The 14,262-nt window shown below is 50.5% G+C and overlaps 1 protein-coding gene across 1 annotated transcript in view; it reads left to right on the forward strand.

Moving 5' to 3' along the window:
* Positions 1-13,215: 13,215 nt before the first annotated feature.
* Positions 13,216-14,262, forward strand: part of DNAH1 (dynein axonemal heavy chain 1) — a 101,573-nt gene continuing 100,526 nt past the window's right edge. The window contains exon 1 of the mRNA XM_007952087.1: positions 13,216-13,563. Coding sequence (XP_007950278.1) covers positions 13,216-13,563 — 348 coding nt within the window. The remainder of the gene's footprint in view (positions 13,564-14,262) is intronic.

Raw genomic sequence — 14,262 nt, forward strand, 5'->3', positions numbered from 1 at the left:
TGTTGCATTGTGGTAAATTGTGGTCAATGTCATGAGACAAAGTGTATGTGAACTGCTGTATGGAAAGTGAATTTGCTCTGTAAATTTCCACCCAAATCACAATAAAAAAAACAAAACAAAACATTGTTTCCTTGAGCCCAAATCTGCTTTGCACCATCTCCTACCACCTAGCAGTGGCCCAACTCTGTCTCCTATCCTGCCCCTCTCCTATCCTGGGTCTGCTGAGTCCCTTTCCCAAGACATCTCAAGCAGCTTACAATCTCTGTGTCTCAGCATCCTCACCTATAAAATAGCCACTGTCTCCTAGGGCTGGTGTGAGGATTAAATGACCTCATGTTGCATTGTTGTTGTTGCCTTTGAATCAGCTCTGACTCATGGTGACCTTATGTATAACAGAACGAAATGCTGCCTGATCTTGTGCCGTCTTCATGGCTGTTGGTATGTTTGAGTCCGTTGTTGTGGTTATTGTGTAAATTTGTCTCATTGAGGGTTTCCCTTGTTCTCACTGACCCTCTACTTTAGCTAGAAAGTTCTTTTCTAGCCATTGATCTTTCCTGAGGACATGTCCAAAGTAAACAGGACAAAATTTCTCTATCCTCATTTCTAAGGAACATGCTGGTTGTATTATTATTTTTTAAAAAGGTGGATTCTTCTTCTGGCAGTCTACAGTACATTCAATATTCTTCACCAGCACAACAATTTGAATGCATCAATTTATGGCATGTGGTAATTTCTCAATACTTGGTTATGAAACCATAATGACTGAGTAGCTGCAGACATGGACATGGTCCTTCCCCTGGTGTGGACTGCCCAGTGGTGTGGTCTCAGTCTGGGTCCAAGGGCTCCTGTTGACCTCAGACAGCAGACCCGCTGCTACTCCCTCTCCCATCCAACACAAACACAGAGCTAATCCCAGAGGAACAGGTTCATCGGGAAGAGAAGGTGACATTTTCTTGGGATGGCAAAGCCTCATTGAGATGCAGGCTCTTCCCACTGGTGTTGAATTGATGCTCAGCTCAGCACTCACTCCAGCCAAAGGAGCAGCTCCAGCCCCTATGCTCCCTTGCTCTTCAACTCTTTTAAGGGGACCAGTGATGGCTGAGAAGGGTACACACAGACCCATTTTAACTGAGTTGTCTGCCTAGAGGCATCCTGGGTATGTTGCCAGATCCTGTCATATCTGTGAGGTGGCCTTGGTACTAGGAGTCTGTCCTAAGCCTATAGGGCCCATGGAGACTCAGACCCCTTAGAGCGCTTGTAGGCTCTACAGAAGTTCACTCCAAACACACATAGTTGTGCAGATCGTCGTTGGGAAGAGCCCAGACTCCTCCCATGAGACAGCAAGGTAGTGGCCTAGGGCAGGGGACTTGCAGGAAGCCATGGCTCCCCTCAAAGATCAGAAGAGCCAGCCCAGGAAAGAAGAATGAATCCTGCCCCCCTCCTTCTTGCTATCTGATCTCAGAAGCCCTCATAGTCCATCTGTGGCAGCAAGACTGGCCCCTTCTCCAGTGTCCTCTGCTCCTGCTCTAGGTCTCCCTGTGGAAAATCAGAGCCTGTTTCAAGGGGGAACCCTTTAGATTTAGAAGGGACAGAAATGATCATTCTCTCCAACTCCTGGTAATCTGGGACCTCCTGATTCCTGTCCGAGGGGAGAAAGCACCACAGGTGGAGGAAACCACAAGTGTAAAGGCCCAGAGCAGTGAGACAAGCATCATTTAGAGAATGACAAATCATTTCAGTGGGCTGGGGTGGTGCTGGGAGAGCCAACGATACATGGTGTTTATGGGGGTTGGCAAGGAGCTGGCATTCTCCAGAGTGCATTTGCTCCATTTGCACCCCAGCTGATATGCAGAAAGTTGATCATTACTACAGACTGGGGTGTGAGAGGAGAAAAGATTTGCCCAAAGTCACACAGATGGTGGGGCCTGGGTTAGGAGGGGGCAGGGGCAGACCACCACAGGCCTCTTCCCATCACTACTACAAGTTCTGGTGGCTGGAGTCCTCCCTATAGGGGGCTGTAATTTTGGTTTGAGGAGTCTGATGCCTGGAGGCCCCGAGTTCTTGAGCCCCTAGCAGGTCTGGCTCTGCTCACTGTGGGTATAATTGAGGACAAGGCCCAGTTTTGCTCAAGTCTTGTTTCTTCAACTGTACAGGGCAGTTAACAAACTCTAGTTTGGCCTATGTGCTTTTGTCTCCCAGAACCACAGTGTACTTGGTGGGGAGGGGCCACCCACAACTCCATTCACAGATGGGAAAATGAGACCTGGAAAGAAGACAGGAGTGTCTGAGGCCCAGGTCACCCCCTGACCCACAGACCCAACTCTCAGGATATGGCCAGCAGCCAGAAGAGGAGGCTGCAGGGGATCAGTGGCCAGCAAAGACCAGTTTTCTTGCATCTCCGGTTTTCTTTAGCCTGCACTCCAGCCCCCCTCTGCCTCAGGCCCACCCCTCCATCCCAGCTGAGTGTGTCCTGGGGCAAGTCCCCTCCCCTGTCCCCACTGCCCCAACCCATACAATTATAGTCAGTCACAAAAGCTGGACCATGACCAGACAAAGGGACAAGGATGAAAGTGCTGGTTGTCATGGCAACCTGGTGGGACTGCTGAGACCTGGGGGAGGGGCCTGGCTGTGTGCCTGAGCCCAGGCATCTGGAGGAGCTCTGAGTATGAGCCAGGGTGGCCCAGGGGCCTACTGGGAGTCCCCTCCTGCCCTGGGCCCACCAGAGCCTGGCACACAATGACAACCTTACCCCCTCCATGGGTAGCACCTGCTCCCTGGGCCTCCCCTGGTGGCTCTATTATCCTGCACCTGCTGCCTCCCCCCACACCTGCTCCCTACCTCAGGCGCCCTCCCCAAGTCACTCCCAGCCCATCCCCAGGCCCAGCTGTCTGCTCTGAGGGCTGGCCAAGAAGGGCTGTAGTGGCAGGGAGGGCCCTGGGCAGAGGCAGAAGCAGAGGGTCCAGCGGCTAAGCCAGCTCTGCCTGACCAGCAGTGTACATGTCTAGGACAAGGCCTTCACATCAGGGCCTCAGTCTCTACATCTGTAAATTGGGAGCAGCCATTCTTCCCCACAGGGCCTCCAAAGGTCGAGTTTCTTCTGCTTGGAAGGACACCTAAGACCAGGATATCCCCAGAGCTGGGTCTGAACAGACACAGGGTTGGAAAGAGCAGAGGGAAGAGGGGTGTTTTGAGCCATGCTCCCCAGGCTGCCTCTGTCAGACCACATAGGGGCCTAAAACTCTCTTGCACGCTTACAGTCACTACTTGGGAGTGGAGATGCTTCCCAGAGGCCCCTCAAGGGTACAGAGACCCTGAACCATCAGTGTCAGGCTCTTGAGTGACCTGTTAGGAGTTCTGGGGAAAGAGGAGGGGACTGGGGAGTGAATGGTGCTGGAGGATGGCCTGGGGCTCCCTGGTTATCTGACAGCCCAGTCCTTCCACAAACAGGCGGAGAAATTGAGGCCCTGATAACTACCAGTATCTGCGGCCTATAAGGGAGGTCTGCCGCAGGCCTCCCTCACCATTAGGGGAATGGAGGTGGGACAAGGAGGGGAGGAGGAGTGGGAGGCCTTGGCAGAGCCCCTCCCCCTCCCTGAAGGGTATCTGGGATCAACAACAGCAACTGGGCTTTGTCTTGCAGCCCATGTTGTAAATCTCCTTATAATCCCAGTCCCCTCTGCTGGGACTCGGGTGAGGCCCCTCCCTTCTTGGGCCTCTGTTTGACAACCAAGAGTGGTGTGGGAATAGACTGCCAAGGAGACTGTGAACTCCTAGAACCCTGAGTCTCACCTTTGCTACCCCTACTGTTCAAACTGGTGTTGAGGGAAGAGGGGTCCTGGTCCAGGACAATATGGGCAGGCCTTGCTGCAAGGCAGGTGGGAAGGAGCTGCCTCACCACTCCAGTAATGAGGAAATCTCTTTTTGGAACAAACCCATCCTTGTTGAAGGTGTCCTGGTGGCACAGTGGTTAAGCACTCAGCTGCTAATCAGAAGGTGATTCAAACCCACCAGCAGCTCCACAAGAGAAAGAAGTGGCAGTCTGTATCCATAAAGACTCAAACCTAAACCAAACTCACTGCTGTCGAGTTGGATCCGACTCATAGTGAGCCCTCCTTGGGCTTCCGAGGCAGTATCACTACGGAAGTAGATTGCCCAATCTTCCTTCCAAGGAGTGGCTGGTGGGTTTGAACCGCCAGCCTTCCATAAAGACTACAGCCTTGGAAATCCTCTGGGGCAGTTCTACTCTGTCTCATAGGGTCACCCACCAAAAGAGTCAGAACTGACTGGATGGGTAGTGGGTTTATCCTTGCTGAACAGTGGGGAGTTTCTGCCATCCTCCTTCCCTTTCCTCCCTCCCAGCGGTCTGGCAAAGGCAGTGTTTTTGCCAGGAATGAATGTACCACCCTGCATAGATGACCTCTGTGTGGGGCTGGGCAAGATATTTGTTCTCCACTGTACAAAGGGAAAAACTGAGGTCTAAGCAAGGGAAGGGACTTGTCTAACAAGTCGATGGAAGAACCCAGGCCTCCTGAGCCTGTCCTTGGCCCTTTCTAGGGGTGGGTAAAAGGTTGTAATGGCACAGTCTGGTCCCCAAAGCAGCCAGCCCTGTGAGGAAGAGCATGTAGGAGGGCCCAGCTGAGCCTCTGCAATCTTGAGCTGCCTGAAGAGCTGGGGTGAGGTACATGGTGGGTCATAGGGCCAAGATGATGAAATCACTGATTCTATGAGACATCACTCAGCCGATGCTCCTGTGTTGCTTGCCAAGCTCCTTGGGGCCAAGGGGAAATCACAGGTGTTCAGCGCTCCAGCTCTAAGAGCCTAATTAAGATAAACAGCTCCCTGGGTCCCACCAGGAATATCCTAGGGGAAATATCACTGTCTCAGGGACTGTCTCTTGGAGCTACACCCAGGCAGGTGGGGACTTCCTTCTGGCTGCTTCTGGGGAGCAGACCCTCAGCACCCAGGACACCTGTCCCTGGGCATGGTCTTGGGTTGTGGGTCAGAGGGAAGTGGGCTTGAGGAGAGAACATGAAAGTGGAGTCATGTGCAGCTGAGCTGGTGTCAGTAGCCACCATCATTTCCTGAGTGTCCCTCCTGGACTGCTGTACTGGCAAGGTTTCTGGGGAAAGCAGCACCTCTGGTCCCCATTGCTCAAGTCTACCCTCTAGTTGGAGACATAGCAGTGACCATGGCATGGTTGTTTACCAAGTGGTATAGACCATCACCCTCTGGGGTATGAATGTGTTCTGTCAGCTGAGGCAATCAGGGAGGGCTTCCTGAGGAGCTGTGGCCTGAGCTAGGAATAGAAAACTGGTAGAAAAACAGAAAGAAAGGAAGAGATTCCAGTTGGGAGGCTCCAGATGAGTAAAGATGAGGAGCTGGGATCTGGGACGTGAGGACTATCCATTCACAGGCCAGAGGTCCCTAGCTTTCTAGCCCCACAAAGAGCTCCTTTCCATTCCTTCTTCCCTGAGCTCTGGTCTTTCAAGCCCTTGTCTGTCAAGCTGATCATGTGAATCAAAGGAAAATTAATTTGTCTTTATTTTTATTCATCAAAGATGATGCTGGTCAGAGCTGCTGGGGCCAACTGGCCAATGGGAGAGAAGGGGAGGGTCACTGGAGGCCTAGGGATGGCAGAAATTAGGGGCTAAACCCTGGATCTCACTCAGCCTCCTTCCTGACACCCTGTGCCTGCAACTGGTTCTCTTGGCAGTAGCTCAGTGCTCCGGACTACCAAATAAGAGGGAGATCCTGGGAGACCGAGAGGCATCTGGGGTGAGATGGGGGACAGGCAGCTCTAGCCACTCTGTCTGGATGCCTGTCACCCTCCGTTCCAGCTGGCCAGCCTTGTGAAGGGCACATCCGCGCCACCCCTGCCTCTACCCATTCTCTCAGGGCTTTCATCTCCGCAGCCAGTGAAGCATTGCTGCCTGCCTCAGCGCTGCCAGCAGGGAGATACAAGGGAGGGAGAAGCAGGTCTGCCAGGCCCATACGCCCCCCCCAGCCCCACTGGGAGGACGCAAGCCTGGGCCAAGGCACCCTGTACAGCCTGTCTGCCCCAGGTCCCGAGCTCCCAGGCCACTGGAGTCTTCTCCAGTAAGGGAGGGCCCTAAGAGAGAGATGGGTGCTAGGCAGAGACCTCATCCCTACTCTGTGCCTAAGTGGCAGCTCTAACCTCTCAGGAGCCCAGTCCCCCCATTTCAATAAGAGCAAGACTGGCCAGATGGTCTCTGAGGCTTTCCTTCCAGCCCATATAGGGTTCAGGATCACAGGAGCGCACGACCTCATGGGTGGGATCATGGCTCATCAATTCCTCTCCCAGAGAACCAGGTAGGTATAAAGGCTTCCAGGGCAGGGCAGGAGGATAGAGCCTCTGAACTCAGGAGAAGATGGTATTAGAGGGTAGGGGCCTGAGACCCAGGGGAGAAGAGACTGACCTATGGTCCTCTGCCAGGTAGGGACAGGGGCAGGCACATCCACACTCACATCTGAGGAGGGGTGAGGTAGAGCTGCCATGGGGTGGGGGTATATGTGGCTGTGCAGAGACTGGAGACCCTTACTACAGTAGCTTATCCACCTGTCCAGAAGCCATGGCCCACTGTGATGTCACCAGTTGACTATGTTGCCTTGGCAAGTTTCCAGGATTATTACTCTGTCCCTCTCATCCCCGACATCCCATTATGGGCTGATGTTGCTGTGGCAGCCCAGATGGGTATGCCAGCTTTTTGGACAACTGTACACAATGTGGGAGGTACCAGGCAAAAGTAAGGAAACAGGTGCCTCTTCACAGGTCATATGGGGGTACACAACCCATACCCAGTCCTATGGAGCCAGGCTGCCCTAAACAGGACTTTGAGGATCTTTGTCCCCTCACAGAGCTGTGGTCACCATTGCCTCTGATACCCCTCACCCTCCTTCCTTTCTTCAGCAATTGTGACTGAGTACCTACTGTGTGAATACCAAAAAGAAAAGCAAATAAAACTATGATTTGGGTTCAGGAAAGGTTGCACCAGGATAGGGTCTTGAACAATATATAGGAGTTGGCCAGAAATGGAGTTGCTGGAGAGAGATGTTCTGGGCAAGGGAAGCAGAAATCTGTGCAAAGGCCAGATCACTGTCTCTAGGCAGTTTAATACTCTGCCTCTGGGTACCTTATGCCTGGGTCTCTCCAGTTCTCCCCCTCAACAGGCATTTTGTGAGGACAAAATCCAGTTCAATTCTGGAACTTAGTGCCCAGTACAGGCCTGGTAGCAAGCCAGCACTAAAACCGAACAGGTATGTAATGAGCAGCAGGATCTACTGTCTCCCCAAACACTCGAGACAGTAGGCAAATCATGCTCCTTCACTGAACCTCAGTCTTCCCATCTGTGAAATGGGGCCAATTCTGTTGTTGTAGAATTTGTTTTTTTTTGTTGAGAATATACACAACAGAACATACACCAATTCTACATGTACAATTCAGTGATATTGATTACATTCTTCAAGTTGTACAATCATTCTCATTTGCTTTTCTGAATTGTTCCTCTTCCATTAACATAGACTTCTTGTTGTTATGTGCCATGGAGTCAGACCCGACTTGTAGCAACCCCTCCTTGGGTTTCCGAGGCAGTATCACCATGGAAGTAGATTGCCCAACCTTCTTTCCGAGGAGTGGCTGGTGGATTTGAACTGCCAGCCTTCTGGTTAGCAGTTAAGTGCCTTAGGCACTATGTTACCAGAGCTCCTGACATAGACTTATTGCCCCCTAAATTTCCTATAAAATCTTACAAGTTGCTGTTGTCAGTTTGATCCCACATAGATAGTTCTTTAAAAGAACACAGTGCTCAAGGACGACATTCTTTACTAATTAAGCTAAACCACTGTTTGGTTTAAAGAAAACTTGTTTAAAGATATTTTGGGTTTAAGATTTAAAGATTATCTCAGGGCAATAGTTTTGGGGGTTCATCCAGCCTCAATGGGCTGACCACCCTTATCTCTGATTCCCCCTCACTCTTCTTTCTTCCTTTAAAAACTGCCACTGAGTACTTACCGTATGAATGCTGATAAGAAAAGAAAATAAACCCATGAAATTCTGGATTCCACAAGAATTTGAAATGCTCTTCTGCAGATTTTCCCCTTTCGATCAGGATTCCTCTATAGAATCTTAGATCAAAACGTTCAGTAATGGTAGCTGGGCACCATCCAGTTCTGGTATCATGGCAAAAGAGGCAGTTATTCAAGGAGGCAATTAGCCACCCATTCCATTTCTACCTCTTAAGCCTGACTCTCCTCCTTCCTCTGTTGTATCTATATCTATCTTGAAGGACCCCTAGTGATGCTGTGGTTAAAGCACTGGGCTGCTAACCAAAATGTCAGTGGTTTGAACCCATCAGCCTCTCCATGGGAGAAAAATGAGGCAGTTTGCTTCTGTAAAGCTTTACAGCCTTGGAAACCCTATGGAGGCAGTTCTACTATGTCCTCCTACAGGGTCACTATGAGTTGGAATTGGCTAGATAGCAGTGGGTTTAGCTTTTGGTTTGGTTGTATCTTGGATGGCCATTTACACACTTTTAGGACCTCAAGCACCGTGCAACAAACTAGGAGGCAGAACAGAAACAATAACCACTGGTGTTAGAACAATTAACTGGGATGTCGTCTCCTGAAACCATGACCCTAAATCTCCAAATCAAGGAAGCAAATCCTGTGAGGTGTTTGGTTATGTAGAAGTGGCCTCAGCAGCTACTCTTTGTTGTTGTAAGTATATCTACCACACATCTGTCAATTCAAGTTTTTGCAGATGTACAACTTATTGACAGCAATTACATTAATTGCCTGTGCAATGAAATGGGGCCAATTCTAAGAAGGCTCTGGGCAGAGATTCTCAGGTTAAAGTTTTTTTGTTTTTTTTAAATTTGTAATCTTACCTCTTCTTCTTACAGAAAAATTGAGACTGGTACAGTGAACATCTGTAATTACTCATGCACAAAGGAATGAAATGCTACCTAGTCCTGTACCATCCCCATGATCAGTTGTGGATTGGACTGCTTTGGTGCACAGGGTTTCCCTTGGCTGATTTTTGAAAATGTATTGCCAGGCTTTTCTTCCTAGTCTATCTTAGTCTGGAAGCTCTGCTGAAACCTGTTCCGCATCAGAGCAACATGCAAGTCTTCACTGACAGAGGGGTGGTGGTTGCACATGAAGTGCACTGACCAAAAATTGAACCCTGGTCTCTTGCATGGAAGGAGAGAATTCTACCAATGAACCACCAATGTCCTCACATTTATCCAGCAATAGTGGCTTAAATACAAATGGTCAATTTGTAAATTTCCCCAATTATTCCCTCTAAATAATTTACAAAGCACTTTTCAAAAACAATCTAGGATTCAATCCAAGTTCTTGGACTGCATTTAGCTGTTTTTTCTCTCTTAATCCTAGAAGGGTCCAGGAGATGGGATGAGTAATGGAGCCTAGATTTGAGAACTCAGAGGGCTGACATCTTACCTGGCTAGCCTCACTCCCTCTTCCAGGGATGAAGGACTCCCCGGGAAGCACCCCCAGCCCTGAGTCCGGAGTTGGGACATTGGGGAAATAGCCTGTCCTGGGCGGGAGCATCCAAATCCCAAGTGTGTGTATAGGTGGAGTGCAGATTTAGGGAGGTGCGCAGCCGGAAGCCCCGCCTCTGACGTATCGGATGGTCCCGCCCCTTAGCAACGGGCCCTGCGTCTCTCCCTGGAGACGGGGCGGCCGCTCAACCCAAACCGTTTCCTGAGCTGTGGAGCCGGTAGGTTGGTGGGACTGAGAGCGGGCAGGGGACCTCGATAAGCTCAGTGGGTGAACGGACGTAGAGAAGGCCACCCTCCTGGCCCAGGCTTACTGTCCTCGTCCGAGGTCGGGGTGAACCCAGACTCTTCAGTCAAGTGCCTCGTCCGCCCCCCTTCCCCCACTTCCGCCATCCTTGGCCAGTGGACCACAGCTTTGCAGATAAGTCTTGGATTTAAAAGACTGGATATGGAGACCCCATTCCCACCTCCTGTGGAAGGCCCATGCAGGGAAGGATTGGGGCTCTCTCTGGTCCTCAGCCACCAGCCCCTCTTCTGATCCTAGCCATGACCACGTTGTCTCCTTGGTCCTCAGTATCCCCAGCTGCAAATTAGGAGAGTACCGCTGCACCTATGGGTTGTTATAGAGATCAACTTCATTCCTTCCCTCACTCATCCCAGGCATAAATACATTCACACAAATCATTCGGCAACCATTTTCTAGGCACCCACTGTGTGGCAAGCCTGTGCCCGTCCAGTGCTAGGTTCTTGGGGTCCGGAGATCAATGTTACTTGGAAACTCCACCATTTTCAGCCCTCATGCCCAGCCTGGCAGAGGAGACAAAATTTCCATGAAGACAGTGCAGAGATATGTACACGGGAGGGAGGAGCCTCACATAGTTTTGGGAATACAGAGGGGAGTAGCATAGATGAATATTTCAAAAAGGTGCAGAGAACCACACGCCTGAGGGAGTTATTTCCACCCACAGGAATCTTTATAAGAATTAAATAAGGATGAACTCCTGTTCATCCGTGTCCATCCATCTCTCTGCCTGGCAAGTGGTTGAGTTAGAGTGGGGCTGAGCATCAATCTAACCTGAAACCTCTCTTGGTTCAAGCCAATAGGACTTCCAGGTGATCTGACTGGGAAGAAAGAAGAACTTGGGTTCAGTTCCAACTCTGCCTCTTGCTTTCAGTGTGACCTTGGGCAGGTCACATAACCTCTCTGAGCTTCAATTTTTCCTGTCTCTGAAAAATGGGGAGAGTCTCAGTTCCTATCTCAAAGATTTAAAGGAAATGATGTGTGAAATATGTTCAAGCCTCTAATAACATTTACCATATCAACACTGTGCCTGCCAGGACAACTTCTGCCATCTTACTGGCCAGTTTTCTCTTGTGAGGAACCATGTCCTTTCCCCCTGCCAGCCACCCCTGGGGCTAACAGGAAGCAGAGGTCTATCTTTCTATCTCTCTGCTGTGGCTTCTGCACACACTGGCAACATACAGGTGTCCAGAGCTGGGCAGGATTGGAAGGGGGCCACTTGACCCTCAGCAGGAATGGAAGAACAGGATTCTGAATTTGCAGCTCCCTCATACACTTTCCTTCTTGGGACATGCCTGATGTGGTCCCCCACTGCCAACTGGCTCATGTTGTTGTTGTTATGTCCGTCGAGTCGGACCCGACTCTTAGCGACCCCTACTTGGGTTTCCGAGGCAGTATCACTACTGAAGTCGATTGCCCCATCTTCCTTCCGAGGAGTGGCTGGTGGGTTTGAACCGCCAGCCCTCTGGTTCGCAGTCAAGTGCCTTAGCTACTATGCTACCAGAGCTCCTAGCAAACTCACCTAACAAAACCCTTTTGGCCCCCAATGACATTGTAGTTTCCTTGGTTTTTCCACATCTGTTGTTTCAGTAGATCCTCATGATGCACCAGTGATGCAGACCAAGTGTGACCAAGCCCATTTGAGGGAAACTGGGAATGGAAGGCTTTCCTGTGAAGTAAACTAGGCTATGACCTTGACCTCTCTGAGCCCTACTCTGGCTACTGGGTTATTTTGTTCAAAGACAAAGCACTCATCTGTGGATTCACAGCTATGATGGGGCTGTGCCCCAGTGGGTTTTCTGTCCTTTAAGGTTATTTGGGAAGGGCCCACCTTCCCATCTTTCAAACAGGTAGGCCAAGCATTGTCTTCAACACCTGCCCTGGGAGGTAGCTGGCTACAGGAAGTGGATTCAGGGAAGAGTTCCAGTAGGGGAGGCCTGGCACACTTGACTGGTTGGAAGCGTCTGGCCTGTGGGCTGGGTAGTAGGGCTTCCTGCCAGAGCCCCATCTGCCCTTCCAGTGGCCTTGCCAGCTCACCATCTCCTTCTTAGAAGTTGGCTCAGCAGCTGCCTGCTGCTTTGGCATTGCTGAAGAGCTTTGCTCCAGCCAGCCCCCTGCCCACCCTCAGGTCAGTGCCAGTCAGGGCCCCCTGCCTCTATCCATCCAGAGGCCTTGCTGCTCTGTCCATACCAGTTAGCCCCACTGAGGAGGTACAAGGGAGATGGTGGCACATGAGACATACCAGAGAGTAGTTCTGGGATGGGGGCTGGGCCTGTATTGCAATCCCTGTCCCAGTGTGCAGAGGGGGCAGTTATATAGGATGGGGGCAGTGCAGGGGCTTGGGCCAGGTCTTCATTTCCTTTTGTTAAGATACTCTTTTATATTTTTTCAGATTGAAATTTTTATTGAGATAATTGTTGATTCACTTTCTTTTTATTTTTTCCACCAATTTTATGTGAAAACCTCTCCTTCACCATACCCCTGTTCAATTTCTTGCAATGCTATCCTGCCTGAGGATTTTCTCTGGTGATGTATTTTGTGATAGCAAAAAGTAGCAATGGCTTGGCAAGGGATTTCTCATCCCACAGTAAAAACCCTGAAAACTTTGTCTTTGGGATGGTGGGTGTGCATGCAGCCCAGTGGCACATCTCTTGCACTCTTTGTGCAGATAGGAGGGTATGTGTTTCATGAGCTGGGCTGCCCTCAGAAGCTAGGGTGGGCCAGTGTTGTTCTGCTGCCATCAACAGGGTCTGTGGGCCAATGGAAGTCCCACTGGGGCATCCATTTAGTCCCCTGGCTCCTGACTGACTTGGGGTAGAGTGGGCAAGGATTGGGGGAGGCAGAGCTGGAGCCAGTACATAGAAGGAAGAGGCAGCAGTCCACTGAGGCTGTCTCTGGCTGAAAGTCAATTTGAGGAAAACCAAATAGGGCCCTTCATTGAGTGAGTGAGCTCTGGGTCACCCTCTTCTTGCTGTGCTGAGAAGCCAGGCATTGCTCTATAAAAGAGGGAGAGGGGATGGACATGTGAAGATGAGGGCATCTGCAGCCTTCTTGGGTCTGCTGCACCTTCATGCCACTAGGTCCATAACTCTTTGGGGCTTATTTCTCACATGCAACATTTTGAGGAAACCCCGCTGTCTTCTGGTAGAGTTCTCTTGGCACGTGGTGTCTGTCCTGATTTGGAGGAGATCACTTGCCCCGTCCCTACCCTTTCCTCTTATCCATGCATAGTAGACAGGGGCTTGTTGCGGGGGGCAGAATAGGCATCCCTGTATTATGGTGCCCCTAGGGACTGAGGCCAAGGCTGTCAAGGGCCAAGTGATGTCACTATCTTCTCCTAGGAGCTCTGGCTGGAGTATTGCTGTGAGAAGCAGCATGGAGCTGCCTAAGAGAGAAGGCTGTAGCCCACGAAGGAGCTCTCAGCACGCAGAGTGCAGCCTGGGCAGTACTTCTGCAAGCCAAGAAGACAGTCCTAGGAGAACTCATGAGGGCCTAGAGGCCAACCTGGGGAGGATTCTTCTGGGATCAGATAATGCATTGGGGAGGCTTCCTCCAGACCTTGACCCCAAACCCCCAACTTTGCCCATGCCCTTGGTCCCACCCTTGTTCTCAGACGTGGGGCAGAGGTCTCCCCTGACAGGCACTAATAAGAAGTACCCACTGATGAAGCAGCGTGGGTTCTACTCTGACATCCTCAGCCCTGGAACCCTGGATCAACTGGGGGTGAGTGTGGCAGACACCTCAAGTCTGAGCCCTCCCTGTGGGTTCTGTTCATTTGTCCATTTATCCATCTATCAACTATTCATCCATCCATCCATTTTGTTATTCATTCTTCCCATCCATTCCATCATCATCCATCCATCCACTTATCCATCCATCTATTCATTCATTTCTTTGACCCTCCATCTACCAGTCCACTCACTCACCCACCTTATATCAATTTATCCATTTTTTTCAATCTGTTCTTCCATCCATACACCCATCCATCCATCTATCCTCTTGACCATCTCTTTACCTGTCCATTCAACAATTCATTAAATATCTCATTACTGAATGCCTGCTGTATGCCAGGCCCTGGAATGAGCATTGGAGACATATATTGTCATGGGCAATGGCTTTGTGGAAGGGAGACTCCTACCTCTGGTTGAGAAGGGTTCCGTGGATATGGTGGCATATTGCTGAGATCTAAGAGACAGTTATGCATTTGCTGGGTAAGATAGGGGCTGAAGGAGTGCTCTAGGCAGGGGGAAAAGCACAGTCAAAGACCTGGGTTTGAATTGGGCCCATGTAAAGAAGGAGGTTAGACTGTGAGGGGAGATAAAGAAGGATGAGGATATGGGTGGGAGGAGGGCAGAATGGGAAGAGGATGACTGAGAGAGTTTACAGAGCCTGTAGGTGGGTCTCACACAGCCATAGCAAGTT

Source organism: Orycteropus afer, unplaced genomic scaffold (assembly GCF_000298275.1).
Source record: "Orycteropus afer afer isolate SDZICR_OR568_19922 unplaced genomic scaffold, OryAfe1.0 scaffold00323, whole genome shotgun sequence".
In the NCBI taxonomy this organism is placed as follows: domain Eukaryota; kingdom Metazoa; phylum Chordata; class Mammalia; order Tubulidentata; family Orycteropodidae; genus Orycteropus; species Orycteropus afer.